Here is a 15,273-nt window from a genome sequence, read left to right as displayed (position 1 = left end):
CCTTACTCACTCTTTTGTTGTTTTCTAATGCAGTTACAGTGCTGCAGGGGAAGTTGTACACTCGGCATGAAACCAGTGTAAGCATCATTTGTTACATTGCACCATGTGCTGTACCTTTGCTTTCATTTCCTCTAGACCCACTGTTGCAACAGTGCTGGCCTGCTGCTTGTTCTTCTTCTCCTCTTTCTGCGGCCTCAGCAGACGCTGTAGCCGGTGCTTGATCACCTGGTTTCGCCGAGACCACAGCGGCAGGCAGGGTGAAAGAGAAGAGATGAAGGAATGAGACAAGACACGCAGCAGTGTGAAGGGTTCATCTGAAATGACGTCTGCATTACAATCCCTGCCTCTGATTTTGCGTTATTCATACATGTTTGGCAGTCTGCAGGCAGCTGGGTGTGATGCTTAAAGGGGATACAGATGAGGCAGGAGTTCATTTCATGATCAGCGTTAGTACCATGTCCTCAGCACCGACCTGAGCGGATATTAGTTTCTCCTGCCTGGGAATCAAATAAAACTTCTCACATGCATAATAAGTGATAAGATTTGCACTGCAAGGCCTCTCCTTAAAATTTCAGGTGATTCTGTCTCAGAAGAACATACTGACATGCTCAGCGGTTACATTTGGAAATTAAAAAAAAAGGATGACAATTAGAGGCAACAATGAAGCACTAATGTGTTTTGTAAATAGTGACTGTTGGTTGGTTTCTGAAAACCAGCGGGACAATAACTGTTAATTATCGCTAATTATACCGCAGCTACTGCAGGTCTGGTTTCATATTGTGATTGGCTGATACGTGCGGACTTGCATGCACATTGTACCTCATAGATATAATCCAGTATTTCTAAGACTGTCAGGATGCTGGCTCCGATGAATAAACCCATCTGTCCACCAATGTCACCTGAAAAGAAAGGACTTAAGTAGTGAAGGAGAGGCCCAGCGGAAACAATACCCAATCTGCTCCCATTTTCTGCTAATGATAATGAAAACTAAGCAGCGCTGCAATAAAAACACCTTTCACTCGGCTCCAGCGAGAGCATTTCATATTCTGAAAATAGAGGAAAAAAGAGACAGAAATTTCTTACCCAATAAACCTGCAACATCGTATGCCTTCTTCTGCTCAATCGTTTCATAGTTCAGAGCTTCGAAGAAGATATCCAAGACCAGGAAGTTGTCTCTGAAAAAACAGTGTGAATACCATAGAGAACAGTGAAATTCACTGGTAGAAATATAACATAGTCTAAAAATCAAGTCATCTTTATGCTCACTGTTAACTGCCAGGCCTTCAGCGCTTTACACAGATCTAACCAGCGCTTGCGAGATAATGAGGTGTTACAGGGTTTAACTGAGATGAGCTGAACGTGCGCTGACAGCATGCTTAGTCACTGCCACGTCCCCGATGTCTTCGGATTTAGAAAAGCTGGTAATATTAAATGTAGTGAGGCATCAAACGCGCATTCGTTTAGCCATGTTTACTTTCTACACATCCCCAACAATTAGGCACTGAGAGGAACTGCAATGAATTACTTATAATTTAAATATTAGCAAATGATCTATATAAGAGAATGTGGAAAAGTAGTAAACATGTTTTTTCACAGCTCCGTGTTTTGATTTGATGGACTGGCTGCCCTTCATAAACTAAAGGTTGGAACAGCGGCTGGCCTCACAGGCAGAGCAGAGTTCCTGGGATGTCCGTTTTATGGATATCGGCTCTTGTTGACATCATAAAGACCCCAAAGTAACTGTCTGAATGTGAGTGATTACAGGCACATACACTGACATCATTGCTTCAAACTCTAGCCATGTTTAAAAAATGGTAACAATTGTAACAATACATACATTCTAGGAAAATGTATATATTTAAGGTTTGTCAATTCAAAGACTTTATACATCAGGATATTATTAAAATCAGGGTTCGTACGCTTTTTTCAGGGTCAAATTCAAGCACTTTTTAAGCACTTTCAAGGTCCCTTTTTAAGCTTTTCCAGCACACAGTTGCAGCAACTGTGACGTTCACTAGTAGAACTGACACACAAAACAAAACGACTACACTACACACTAACTACACAAGACAACACACTAACTTGAGACTCCAAACATGATAAACATCACAAATCTCTCACGTACCAAAACTCTCTCTCTCTTTTTCGCTCACTCGCTCTCTCCCTCTTCCCAACAACCAAATACCACATGTTGCCGTATCATTTTTTGATTGGTCGACATGGTACATTTTTCCACCAATAGGGAAGGAGTGTTTTTTCTTTTTTCACTCACAAGCAAAGCGTGTTTGCTAGCGCTCTCCATAAAAAACGTGACCTACCAACACAATTTAAAAACTGGTATATAGCTTGAAGTCCGCACGTTCGACCCAAGTTGAAATGGAGACTCTGGGTCCGTCGACCCCAGAGGGTTAATCAGAAAGCCTTAAGTTAGCTAGTTATGTATCGGGCTAATGTTTAAAGCTTTCACTTGAGTAAATTAACTCATATTACTGCTAAGTAATGTTAGCTAAGTTCACAGCATATTCCGTAATAGCGCTGCCATACTGCATCACACTCAGTGCATTTCAATCATTTCTCCAGCGAGTTTGATAGCTAGCAAAATAATAACCATAATTTTAAAAAAATAGCATGTGTAACGTACGCGTACTGGAAAATTATTTACTAGGACTCACCTATCATGCGACTGGAGAACGCAAACTCCGCCATTGTTGTTTTCCATCAAACACTCATTAAAACAGCAACCTACAGGTATGTTAGCGCACTCATCCCCGACTGTCCGAGGGAGGGTTGGGGTCACATATTGAAACAGACGCAAGGCAGCCCAGGCGGGGAAATTTTGCTTTTGCGTCTCACTTTATTTCTCTATCTGATAAGAAAACAATTCAATCAGATAGCTATTTATTGTGAATGAAATACAGTTACATTTTCAAGCACTTTTAAGCACCACATCTGAAATTCAAGCACTTTTCAAACCTTGAAAAGACGACATTAGAATTCAAGCATTTTCAAGGATTTCAAGCACCCGTACGAACCCTGTAAAATAATAATAATATAATATCCGGATATCCAAAGTGGTGTTGTTCATATGAGTGTTATTTATTTAATTTTTTGGCCAGTTAAGAACCAGATGATTTTTATTATGTCCTGATATATAAAACAACTGAAAGAGGGTCTTCTTTCTTTTTTTAAAATCATGGCTGTATATAAGAGAAAAACCAAAAAGCACCCGAGGGAACCTTTAGTCTTTAACAGACAGCAGCAATACCAGCAACAAACTTAGAATCTTATACTACAATAAATATTTCACATTGTCAGATTAAATAAAAAAAGAAGATGCATATATATGTACACACTAGTGCATGACGAGCAGTTTTCCAATACTGTACAAAATATAATTGAGTTTTGTTTATATTTATGGTCGTGGATCTGTCAGTGATTGCAGGCTGGAGGTCATTGTTTATGGCACTAGCACTGAGCACCACATCACTGCTCATAAGTGTGTTAGGTCCGGCTGAAGCTTCCCTGCCGCACCTGATGTAGTCCTCCGACTTGTCGTATTTCCTGGAGAGATAGCGAGCTGAGCCCTTGCTGGGGATTTTGACCATGGAGAGCTCTTTACCGTAGCGGGTGAGATTACAGGGCGTCTCACATGGACAGGTGTCCCCGCTATTCTTCTGTAGCTGTGCTGCAACACAAAATGGCAGTGATGCTGTTTAATAGACACAGACTGGGTCAGTTTCACTTCACCTCAGAAAAGAGATCCACAACACAGATGCCAGGTGGTAATTATCATTATGTACAGCTTTGTTCTTACTTTATAAACCACTATTTGATTCATTTGTGCAGTTTTGTTTTGCCAGAGTCAAACTGTTACACTCAGTAAGACTAAGTGCACTTGTGTGTTAATGCAGTACAACATATACTTGTATATACTGGCTGATATGGATGAATAGGCTTGTTTTTATGGTTTATTGGGTAAAGCAACGCATTGTGCCACCACTAAGCATCATTTAATCATATTAATTTCGTGCCATGCAAACTTCTCTTTGCTAATATTTCTCCCAACTGTACAGGAAGTGCTAGAGGCTACATACAATTAAATTAGTAGTTTACCTACAGCATTGTTTTCAGTAGTTTGTTGAATGCTAATGTTTTCATTTCCAGTAGAGACAGAATTAGCAATAAGTAAATCAGAGGGACAACTCAGGTTGAAAACTTTGGAGACACCGTTAGAGAGGGAAGGCTGTGATGGTTTGAGCATGTGCAGAGGAGGGATAGTGGATATACTGGACAAAGGATGCTGAAGATGGAGCTAGAGGAGGAGGAAAGGAGGAAGACAACAGAAAAGCTGCAGACAGTTGGTGCGACAGAAGGGACCATCCGACTGAAGAAGAAGAAGATATTTTGCAGCTTGTTGGTGGTTTGTAAACACTGATAGAAAGTTACAGTTAATTCAATTAACTTTTTGCCTTTTTGTGTAAGTAAATACTGAAAACTACCAGCTATGTGGGAGAAAAAAAAAATCCATTAGTACAATTCATTCCAGTGATGTCACTGTGAAAAGACCAGATTGTATGTTGTGTTTTTCCATTTCTAATCTGGATTGGTCCTTGTGAAAAAAAACACCCCCCAAAACAATAGGCTACAGTTTGTGATGTTTTAAAGTCTATTCTGTAAAAATAAACATGAGCACATTAGGGAAAATTATGTATATACAACTGTTATAGCTACTTCTCAGAAAAGGTTACATAATGTTTTATTGATGTTGGATGTAAAAAAAGATGCATGTACAAAAGGTATCCATTGAAGTGCTGATTTTAAACTGGAAGAATGTGCATAAAAATCTGTGGATGTCGCGCTTATTTCACACTGTAGTATAACCCCCCCCCCACAGATTTCATCTAGCGTGCTTTTTTTGTAATCAAATGTATTTTGTTTCATTATTATTATAAATGTATCTAGTATTTTATAGATATTATTATATATAACAGCTACAAATGTGCTCGTCCTGCTCCTCGCCCCCTGCCAGGGTCCTTTTACTCTGAACTTACAGAGCTAAGAGCATCCATACATTTGTTCTTGCTTGCTTTTTTCCTTCCTTCTTTCCCCTTTCCCTGGTCGTGTGTCTGTGATTCCAGAACTGAGATTTCCATTTCCTCTCCTCCGGTGAGTGTCTCAGTTTCACGCTGGTACATGTGAGCTCCCTATTAGCTGCTGGCTTAATTCAAACATCTAATAATTTCAGGTGCAAATTTGTATACATCCTCTCCATGGATAAAGATAGGAGTGGAAATGAGGCTCGTGCATGTGCATAAAAATCCACAATAGCCGAGATTATTAAATGTGGATGCTGCATATGCATGGATTTCTAAATCTGATGAAAAAAAATATTAGCATGATTCTGCCTTTGTGTTTACACACAGTTTTAGTCACACACTGAATTTTAGGCGTGTTGTCAGACTTCTCAGACTCGTAATAACATTGCACTTTATTAGTCTTACTGACCAGTTAGAGAGATCTAGAAGTTGCTTTTTAACCATACCTTCACACTGTGTTTTGTTTTATTCACATTAAATACTTCATCTATCTCATATCCAATTTATAATCATTTATCCTAACAGCCTTTTGTCTGTGGGAAGACAGACAAAAGAAATCATAGCTTTTAAAACATAACCCCCAAAAAGTTGGGACACTGTATAAAATGTAGATAAAAACAGAACACAATGATTTGAAAATCTCACAAACCTGTATTTTATTCACAGTAGAACACAGAAGACATTTGAGATGTTTAAATAGAGAAAATGTATCATTTTAAATGAAATATTAGCTCATTCTAAATTGGATTGAAGCAACATGTGTCTATAAAGTTGACACAAAGTCATGTTTACCACCTTATTATAATAAATGCCGTATCCAGTTTAACATTATCTTGCTGAAATGTGCAAGAAATCATCTGATTGGGAGCATATGTTGCTTCAAAGTCTTATTTACCTTTAAGTATATGGTACATTTCCAAATGCTCAAGCTGCCAACTCCATAGGCGCTAAAGTATCCCGTGCTATCAGAGCTACATGTTTAAAGCTAAGCACCGATGACAAGCTTGATGGCCCATTCCTCTTTAGTCTAGAGGATGCAGTGTCCATGTTTACCGAAACAGAATTTCAAGTTTTGATTCTTATCATCACGGAACAACTTTGCCTCAGTCCATTTAAAATGAATTTTGCCAAGAGAAGATGGCATCCGGCCATTTTCACACATGACTTATTGTCTAAACATCTTAACAAAATTATCTGTTAGTCTAATCAAATTACCTAAGAGACAGTGACTATAGTAATGGTGTTTGCAGTAATCCTGTGGCAATATCCACTTAGAGAATAAATGGTGAAGAAGGGCTACTAAGGACTTTACACATTAGGCCTAATTAACATGCAGGTATGAAATACTCGCACACTGGCAAATACGTTGTTATAGTCCTGACTTTAAAGCATCACGGTGTATGTAGGAGAGTAAATAGCTTTTCCCAGCCTGTCTCTTTAAATTCTAAATGCATTCAGTCCAGACAAAAATGGGTACGGAGAGCACTGAAAGCAGTGATTATAATTTGATGATTTATGAATTTTATAACTCAAACAATTAGGTTATTTGTATGCAGGAGCATGGTGGCATACATCATTTGTCTGATGTGGGAACAAAACATCTTTATAATATAAATATATAAATTACATCTTAATGTATTACCTTTCATGGGGGCTGAATCTATTAGTACTGTCTGATTCAGGAATATGACCCCCATGAATATGGTCCATTCTTGCGAGCTATATCTACAATTTCATTCAGCCATGTTTTAAGCAGGGTATGAGTTCAGTGAAGAGAGACTTAATTAAATTTCTGGCTTATTTGGCTGATACATGATAATTGTACTTATGTCCGCTATGGCAATAAAAAAAAAAATCTTTCTTTTACTGGAATACTCTTTTACTTTGAAATCAAGGTTCAGTATCTGCTGCAGGGTCAAGGCTGAGGGGTCCAGATATGCAGGAATGAAGGGGTTTTCATATTAAGAGTTCAACAATGGAAGCAGAACAGTCATCAAGCTCTAAAGTGACTAAATCACAATGAGGAAAAGTCATTTCAAAATACCCAGTCTACCTCCAGGTATTTGTAATACAGGGGAAAAAAAGTCCTTATCATATTTACTGATTGTGTTTCCATTTCCCTTCGGGGAAGTCTATTGTAATGAGAAAAGAAATGAAGGGAGATTGTTTCTTACCTAGCGCTTTGTCAACACAGTTGATTTTACTGGGAGGGCAGATATCTGCGGTTCCTGCAAAGGAGAACAGAAAATGAGTCTGATCAATCAGAAACAAAATGATCAGTGACCCGTGTCTGCTGCAATGAGGAAGCGTGGCTGTGAACAACACTCCACAGCTTATCATTCATCTCCAAATGAAGGCAGGCGCACAAAGGATGACTTCCATCCACGGAGTCTGGGCCATCTTGGAAGTCTGTCCTTGATTGCACTGAGAAATGGAGCATGCTGGCTCCACCCGCGAGGCATATTTAGAAAGTCTTTAAAAACCAATCAATGAGTCACTTCCTGGCAGAAAAACATGCTGCCCAGGCCATTAATGACAGGTATTCATCAGCAGCACAATTAATTAGCAGAGGTGTGTTTGTCTGTCTGTGAAATGTTCATGGGGTTAATGTTTTGTGGAATTCTCCTTCCCAGACACTAAGAAATGTTCATTAACAGGAAGCAAAATTACATCTGATGATCTGAGGAGTGTGTTTTTTACACACTTTCACAGATATGCCTCTCTTTTCCAGAAGCAGAAATATCAAAAAACGTCATTAAATATTATTCATTATTAAACATTATCCTTTTAACTGCCTTGTGTATTTTATTTTTTCAGATGTTCTGAATTTGAAAGCAAAAGCAGTCCTCTCGTCACATCAAGAACAACTTAATAGCTTTTTTGGGTGGTCCTCTAAATATAGAAGTAGACCGAAAGACTAAAATATTAACACAGATCCAAGCAAAACACAATTTTGCTTCTACGGTTCACAGTTCAAAAGTCGTGAGGTTAAAATTGGCCATGACTTGACCACCTCAAAATGCAACAGATGGTGGCCATGTTTGTTTATTTTTCAGTGATACAGCATGGTGTGTTCACTGGATGGCCTCAGCTTCCCTTCCTGAGTTTTGAACCAGCAACCCCAGAATTTAATTTAATATGCAACAATAAATGTTATTCATTATTGATAAGTGCAGTGAACTAACGTGAGCTAGCCGCTACCTTTGCAAAGCTCTCGTCTGCCTCTTCTGAGAGCAAATGGCCTGGAAAAGCTTCCACATTTATTATTTCTGACATAATAAATATCATATCTGATGTGATACATCACCACAGAAAGCAATGTGAATCTGCTGGTTTTTCTAACCACCTCTGCTCTGTCCTTCCTGTTCATTGATTCAAAGAGTTCCTTTTTCTGGTACCCCTTTTGCTTTTCTCATTCATTAAATTGTATATATGGGCTATTCTGGCAGTTTAAAAAAAGTAGACTTCATGTGGATATTCTTTGCTTTTTTACATATTTGGATGGCCAAACATTTAACATTACAAAGGCATATTAATGCATATTAATTCCCATTTTCATTATTTATTAAAATTAATAAAATAGCCACCTGAGAAAAGTAAGCACGCGCTGCATTTATTACAGCAGAAATTAGGGGCTCCAGATTTGGTGCCAAAGATTAGATACACCTCAGAGAGTGACAGGTACAACCTGTCTTATTTAAACCTCTGACACTGACAGCCTGGTGTTGTCTTTGCCAATGATGTGTGTAGTGTCATCATGCCAAGATCTAAAGAGCTCTCCAAGGCCTTTGGAAAAAAAAAATGCTGCTGAGTGCAGCATTTGAAATTCCAATGTGCACCAAACTGTGGAGATTTCAAACGATTTATCCAGGACTGTCTAAGAACCGCAAAACGTCATTAAAGGGAGCTCTTGCAGCTGCTAGTGTCAGTGCATGCGTCTACAACCGCATATTCCACAAATTAAACCTGAAATGAATCTGAGAATCTGGGAGGTTTGCCAGGAAAAGGCTTTTGTCAATGAACATATAAGCAAATAACAGGCCTGTGTGGCAGAGAAACGATTCAAAGATAGAGCTGCTTGGCCGCAGAGACAGCAGACATTTTTAGCACAGACCAAAAGAGGTCAGAACCTCATACCAGCTGTGAAGCATGGTAGTGGAAATGTTTTGATTTGGGGGTTATTTCACTGCCTCGGGAGTCGGGAAACTCATAGTGTTTCAGGTTTAAAGTTTTAAAAAAACCTGATTGAAATCCTACTGAAAATTCTGAATAGAAAAAGTGTAAAAAACAAAAAACAAATGAAAAAAAGACCCTGCAAGTGTCCTAACACAGCCTCTATGCTTACTATTCCAACAGGAGAATATTGCATCCAATAAATAATTGAAAAAGCTGTTTTCTCACAGTGTTATCCAAGTATATCACAGTTTTCTGCAGGCACATTTTTTTTCTGTGGATTTATCATCTGCTGGGTTTTCAGAGTACAGAGTGTATGCAAATGCAAATGTAAAATGTTTCTGGAACAATTATAACCAGGTTCCTCCCAAATCATGACATAGCAAGTTCCTTTAAGGCACACAATCTCTCTGAGATCAGACCACCGCTTTGGTCTTGCCATTTCAGTCTGCAAATCCAAGATTAAAATGTGTGACTGCTATGTAAATGTGTAGGCTGATAACCACAGCATCGCTCTGTCAAAAAATGTGATGAATCAGATCGGCCTCGAATCAGCTGTCTCATACTTGTTTATTTAATCGGTTTTTGAATGTCAGCTGCACTCAATGCAAAAGTGGAAATGAAAAAGAATACATGATAAGTTTCTTGTCTTAACTTTAAATGTGACCACTCTCAGCATGCCTACTTGCTAGACACATCAAACAGCCAGCATCCAGTGACTCAGCTCTGTGACTTCCTGCTCTTTAGCCATGATGACGCACACTCTGAATAAGTCCAGAGAGCTCATTTTGTGTTTCTGGTACTCAACTCTATGACATATTCTCACACTGGGAGGAAAACTGCTCAAATGGTGGCATATTACTAACCAGTGTTCTTGGTTTCCTAATAGACCTATATTCACATCATGTCTCAAAAAATTTTAGGTTTTGTACAGCCATTCATGGTCTGCTTTTCCTCCAGTGCCAAAGTTTTGGGTGAAACAACTAATTACAAGATGAACTGCTAACTTTGGCCACTTCCTATCAATCCCATTCAACAGAAACTGTCTGCAATTCATGTAGAGGGGTGCTTAACAGAGAGTCCACAGTGAACAGTGAACAGCTAAATGGTTAAAATAACAATTTTCATCAGTTTTAGTTGGAAAGAAAAGTGCAGATTTGATTTGATTTGATTTGATTTTTTAAAGATATAGCAATGACTTGATGTCTCAGCTATAATGTAAAAGCCTTTTGTTTCTTTCACATAACAGGAAGTCAATTCTGCTAATATTTGATGATTAGTCAATTAAGGTTTACAATGCCACACATTTCCAATCAAATCAAAAGAGAAACTTTTACACGTGCATACTAAGAAGCTGGTTGTTTTGACATCTATCAGGTGGGGGCTAGAAATGCTCTGCTGCTGCTCATTTGATGTGTGAAATCAAAGTGACACATGCCATAAAGAGGTTTGCATTGCTGTAACATTCCTAACCCACACAGAAGGATATTTTGCAGCAATTAGTCTGCTAAATAAACAAATAAATAGTTCATTTTGAACACGTGATGAAAATTTGAAATGAATGTTACATTTTTGGGTCCCATTTATTCTGGAGCATCTCTGTCCTGATCAAACCAGAATTCCAGAGTGAGAGTTCTCCCATTATATAGAAATTCTAAGTAAATTAATAGTCTAATAAATAAATATTGGCATGAGAGCAAAATGGTAGCTTTTAGGAAGTTTGAGTGGTATAAGCAAAGAAAATTGCACTATGGAACTATGTAGTTATGCAGATAACTTAACTTGGCTTTAGACTCTTGTTACTGGCTTAAAACACTAACAGTAGTTCTAATTTCAGCTATTTCTGAGTGACATACACATTCAGGAATTTTTTCTCTTTTCTTTAATTTTGCTAAAAAAAAAAAACTCCAAACAAAATCATACACAAAAATAACTCAAGTCAAGACCGAGTTTAAATTAGATATGTGCTCCTTAGGCAATATGCCATGATGTAAGTAAATGACCAAATAATTCAATACAAGCAGTAGTACTGAGGGCAGTTTGTAAGCCACCTACCAGTAGAAACCAAACACGACCAATAGCAGTAATAATAATCAATCATAATAATTAATAATGGCTGTGGGAGGACAACAGAACAATTCCAGGACAGATGGAGATGGATGAGCAAAAGCATTCAAACCTCATTGAGACTTTAGTCTGATGTGCCTGTAGCCAAAGCGCTGGCAGCAGAGAAGAGCATACCACTCCAGATATCAAGCATCAAGGTCAGGCATGTGGCAGTCCAAATTATATCTATGCTGGAGTGATTCAAGTGGGCCAAAAATGATGACTTGTTTTGCACAATGGGTCATCAAATCTCAGGCAAATACTGGGCAGATTGGCTTTTCAATTACAGCAGGTCAACAAGGCGAACAATTTTAAAAACAGAAGGAAATACTTGAAAATACCAACTCTGATTAGTATTTTTCCCCCCGCATAAATTTCCCAATATAAGTTTTGTTGTTGTGTGCCATATCATGACCTTGAATGACTATTTTAAGTTCCAATCATACATTTAGTCATTACGGTTCACAGTTTGGCACCTTATACAATGTGTCAGAGAATGAATTACTATTGTGTGTCCATTTGAAATGATGCACACAATCCTCTTTCCCACTGACACAAGCACCGCTCTGTGTAAAGATAATGTAGGGGCTGATCTTACCGGGCATGTGCACCATTCTGCAGTTGCACACTCGTAGGACCTCGTTGGTCTCGCAGAGCAGGCGACAGGCACTGATGCTGTATGTGTCGTATCCTGGGAACTTCTCTTTGCTGGTGGAGCGGCAGTTCCCCCAGGGCTGGGGCAGGTAGGTCAGCTAAGCACACAAAGATTTATTAGACCCAGTCTGAGCCACCGGGGTTGCTGGGAGAACAGTAATCTGGTGGTGGGTGGTGGTAGCGGGTCAGCGGGGGCAGGGATGGTGTGCTAAGATGAAGACGACCTACCCTCTGCTCCTGACAGGAAACAAAGGTCTGGAAGCCCGGAGAGACACCGAAGCCCAGCTGGTGGATGTAAGGAGGCTCGTCCTGACTGTGGATCTGAACACGGATGCCGGCCTCCAGGGATGTCTCATCTTCTCATCAGGATGAAACGGAGCACGGATCGTTGCAAAGAGAAAATACAAGGGAATTTCAGATGGCTGCCTCATCTGACAGCTAGGGCTCAGTATGATGCTAACCGCAAATCATTTATCAGTCATGTTTAAAAAATAGGCCCGTAGGGATTAATTTTATGTGACAAGTACAATGCATACACAAATCAAAGGAAGTGTACTGTGTTTAGGAATTCCCTTTTACAAATCACATTTCCAGGTGCAGCAAAACAATCAGAAAATGCATTATTTACAGTACATGACCAAGACAAATAGATGGGGGCGGTTATTGATTTAAACTGCAGCAGAGGGTATGTCACAGCATTGCACAGGATAGGATTACAATAGACAAATAGTTCTGAAGCTTACTTGTCTCTCTCCAGATTGGCAGATACTCATCCTGCTGAATATCCAACATGATCTCCAGCCCATTTCCCATTCCACCCTGCTTGGTTTTCCTGGATGTAGTCTTGTTGCCATTAAAAGTGTAGCATTTCCCATATCTGGTGTACACCTGGGAGAGAACAGATTCATATCATGAACATCACCATAAGCGTGACAAAGTCCAGATGCTGCATGTGACGCGCTCATACAGGCGCACTGAAATGAAATCAGAGATATGGAGCAAAAAATAAACAAGCCGCATCTCTGCTTGGACAAGTCGCTGTATATTACCCACAAACCTCTGGATGCAGTGACGGCTCGGTCCCTCGCGGATTTTGATAAGCAGTATTTGAATCAATTTCCAACACCCACCACACAAAGCCTGCACAATGCTGCTCAGTAGTAGCACCATCCCACTGAAATATCAAATGGCATAAGAGATTCTTTAATCTCTCTTCAAAAGAAAACAAAAGACAATAAGAGAGAGGCTGCTTTAAGTAAGATATCACACCACCACCTATCAGGGGAGCTGTCTCAGTAGGGAACACATCATCTCTTTGTTTATACCTCTCATCTAAACTGCTGCACTGTGGAAAATATCATTCTTACCAGTCATTTAACTGTTATCTGAAGCCAGTTTTAAAGGCACAATCCGTGATCCACATGCAAAGAAAATGGTGCCGTAGCAGCACCACCAATATCCAGGATTGGAAGTCTTTCACAGACACTGATTAAGGTTTGATTCTAAAGGCAGTTTATTGCTTGAAAAGCTGAGTCCTTCATCTGAACAATGATGATACAATCATAGCTTAGACACTATCACCAGGTATGGCAGGTGTCCAGCTTCGGATTTCTTCTCACGTTCAACTAGAGCGTGTCAAGCTCTAGTTCGATAGCCAGAGGGAAACTGTGAAGAGAGCTGAGGATGGCTAATTTTTGCCCTTTCCAAGGCAAAGAAAAAAAAGATACAGAGCATTTATCTGTATAAATAAAAAGGGTAAATATAAGAAACCAAGACTGATCCTACCCAAGGTAGTAATACTTGTGATATTTGGTACATTCAGTCTGATCGCACCTTTTCACATAACCATACGTACATATATTATGAATGTCAAATCTCAATGGCTTTTCATCAAGTGGCCCAAAATACACAAAATTAAATATTGTAACACTTCACACTGATCTTTTTTAACTGATGTTGTATCCATTCAGATGGATTTTAGATCCACCAGTGTGGGTCAAATCAAGGAAAACGATTGGTTTTAGGGAATCTTGAAACTGTGAAATTGTACATGTCGTGCCTGCGTGTGTGTGTAGATTCCTGCTGGGCAATCTGGCTTACTCACACAGTCCATAGACATGCATGTTAGGTTAACCGGTGCTTCTAAATTGACCGTGGATGTGAGGTAGATAAAGTGCTTCAAGTGTGTAGCTGTATGAATGTATGGTTAAAGTGTGACTTGTATTTAAAAGAGCTTTGAGTGGTTAGTAAGGCTAGAAAAGTGCTATAGAAATACAAGAACATGACATAACATTTGCACCCACAATGCAACAGAAAACTATAAATAATACAACAAATAATAATCAATTTATTCTGAGTTAAGGGAGATTAAACTACATGGGATAGTAACAGAGTTGAAAGGGGTGAGTGTGGGAAACACAAATTTTCACTAGTTTGCAGGAAGCATTTTTTTTGTGTTCTATGTGTTAATAAATGTTGAATTAATTTGGATAATTATAGATGGTAGCTAAAAGGATTTTTAAGTATAGCAGTGAGGACAGTGTTTAATGGTTTTAAAAGTTATATTATAAACCTCAACAGTTCCTCCCAGTTTCACTTGCAATAAAATATATTTAAATGTTATATTTTCATATGTTAGGCATAATGATAATGTGTTCATAAAAGTTTTCCTTCAAAAATCTGAAAATTTTGAACCACAGTCTAAGTAGATCTGTGGTTCAAAATTTAATATAGATATTAACTCCTGGCCTGAGTCAAAAATGAAAAATTGACTTTACTGCTCCGCATGCCAAAGTATCCTTGGGCAAGATACTGAACTCTGAGGTGCTCCCAATGTGCTCATCTGAGTGTGAATGTATGTGAAGTTCTTAGGTGTAAAAAGAGAGCTTGTATGAATGGGTGACTGAGACATGCTATATAAAGCGCTCTTTAAGAACTACCATACAGTGAAAGCATGACATATGAAGGGTTAATAAGCTACTTATTACAACTGAAGCCAGTGTAGAAGTAGCTCAGTTGTAACAGAAGTAGTAACTTGCATTTTCTAATAGCTAGAAGGAGGTGGACTCATCAGATTCTCATTTATGATTTTAATAAATCAGTTTTTAACTTAATTTGGCTCATCATTATATACTTGTAAGTCTCATTTAATACCACTTGTGTTCATTTAATAAATTAGGATCTCATTTAGAGTAAAGCAAGGTATGCGTAAGGATTTGGCAACCTTGTGGCATATAAGCTGTTA

The 15,273-nt window shown here is 38.8% G+C and overlaps 1 protein-coding gene across 4 annotated transcripts in view; it reads right to left on the bottom strand.

Annotated features, from left to right (window-relative positions):
* Nucleotides 1-15,273, bottom strand: part of asic4a (acid-sensing (proton-gated) ion channel family member 4a) — a 125,313-nt gene that overhangs the window by 6,586 nt on the left and 103,454 nt on the right. The window contains exons 3-11 of one of the 4 annotated variants that reach the window (XM_025904056.1): nucleotides 13,087-13,203; nucleotides 12,773-12,917; nucleotides 12,258-12,385; nucleotides 11,974-12,127; nucleotides 7,271-7,324; nucleotides 3,532-3,685; nucleotides 1,084-1,175; nucleotides 820-899; nucleotides 115-225 (exon numbers count right to left, since the gene is read on the bottom strand). In XM_025904056.1, the coding sequence (XP_025759841.1) occupies nucleotides 115-225; nucleotides 820-899; nucleotides 1,084-1,175; nucleotides 3,532-3,685; nucleotides 7,271-7,324; nucleotides 11,974-12,127; nucleotides 12,258-12,385; nucleotides 12,773-12,917; nucleotides 13,087-13,203 (1,035 nt within the window). Of the gene's footprint in view, nucleotides 1-114; nucleotides 226-367; nucleotides 498-819; nucleotides 900-1,083; nucleotides 1,176-3,531; nucleotides 3,686-7,270; nucleotides 7,325-11,973; nucleotides 12,128-12,257; nucleotides 12,386-12,772; nucleotides 12,918-13,086; nucleotides 13,204-15,273 lie in introns of those variants that run through there. The other 3 variants (XM_025904055.1, XR_266169.3, XM_003445398.5) reach the window with 3 other exon arrangements.

Source organism: Oreochromis niloticus, linkage group LG16 (assembly GCF_001858045.2).
Source record: "Oreochromis niloticus isolate F11D_XX linkage group LG16, O_niloticus_UMD_NMBU, whole genome shotgun sequence".
NCBI classification, from domain to species: domain Eukaryota; kingdom Metazoa; phylum Chordata; class Actinopteri; order Cichliformes; family Cichlidae; genus Oreochromis; species Oreochromis niloticus.
Note: the sequence above shows the minus strand (reverse complement) of the source record. Positions and strands in the feature narration are given on the sequence as shown.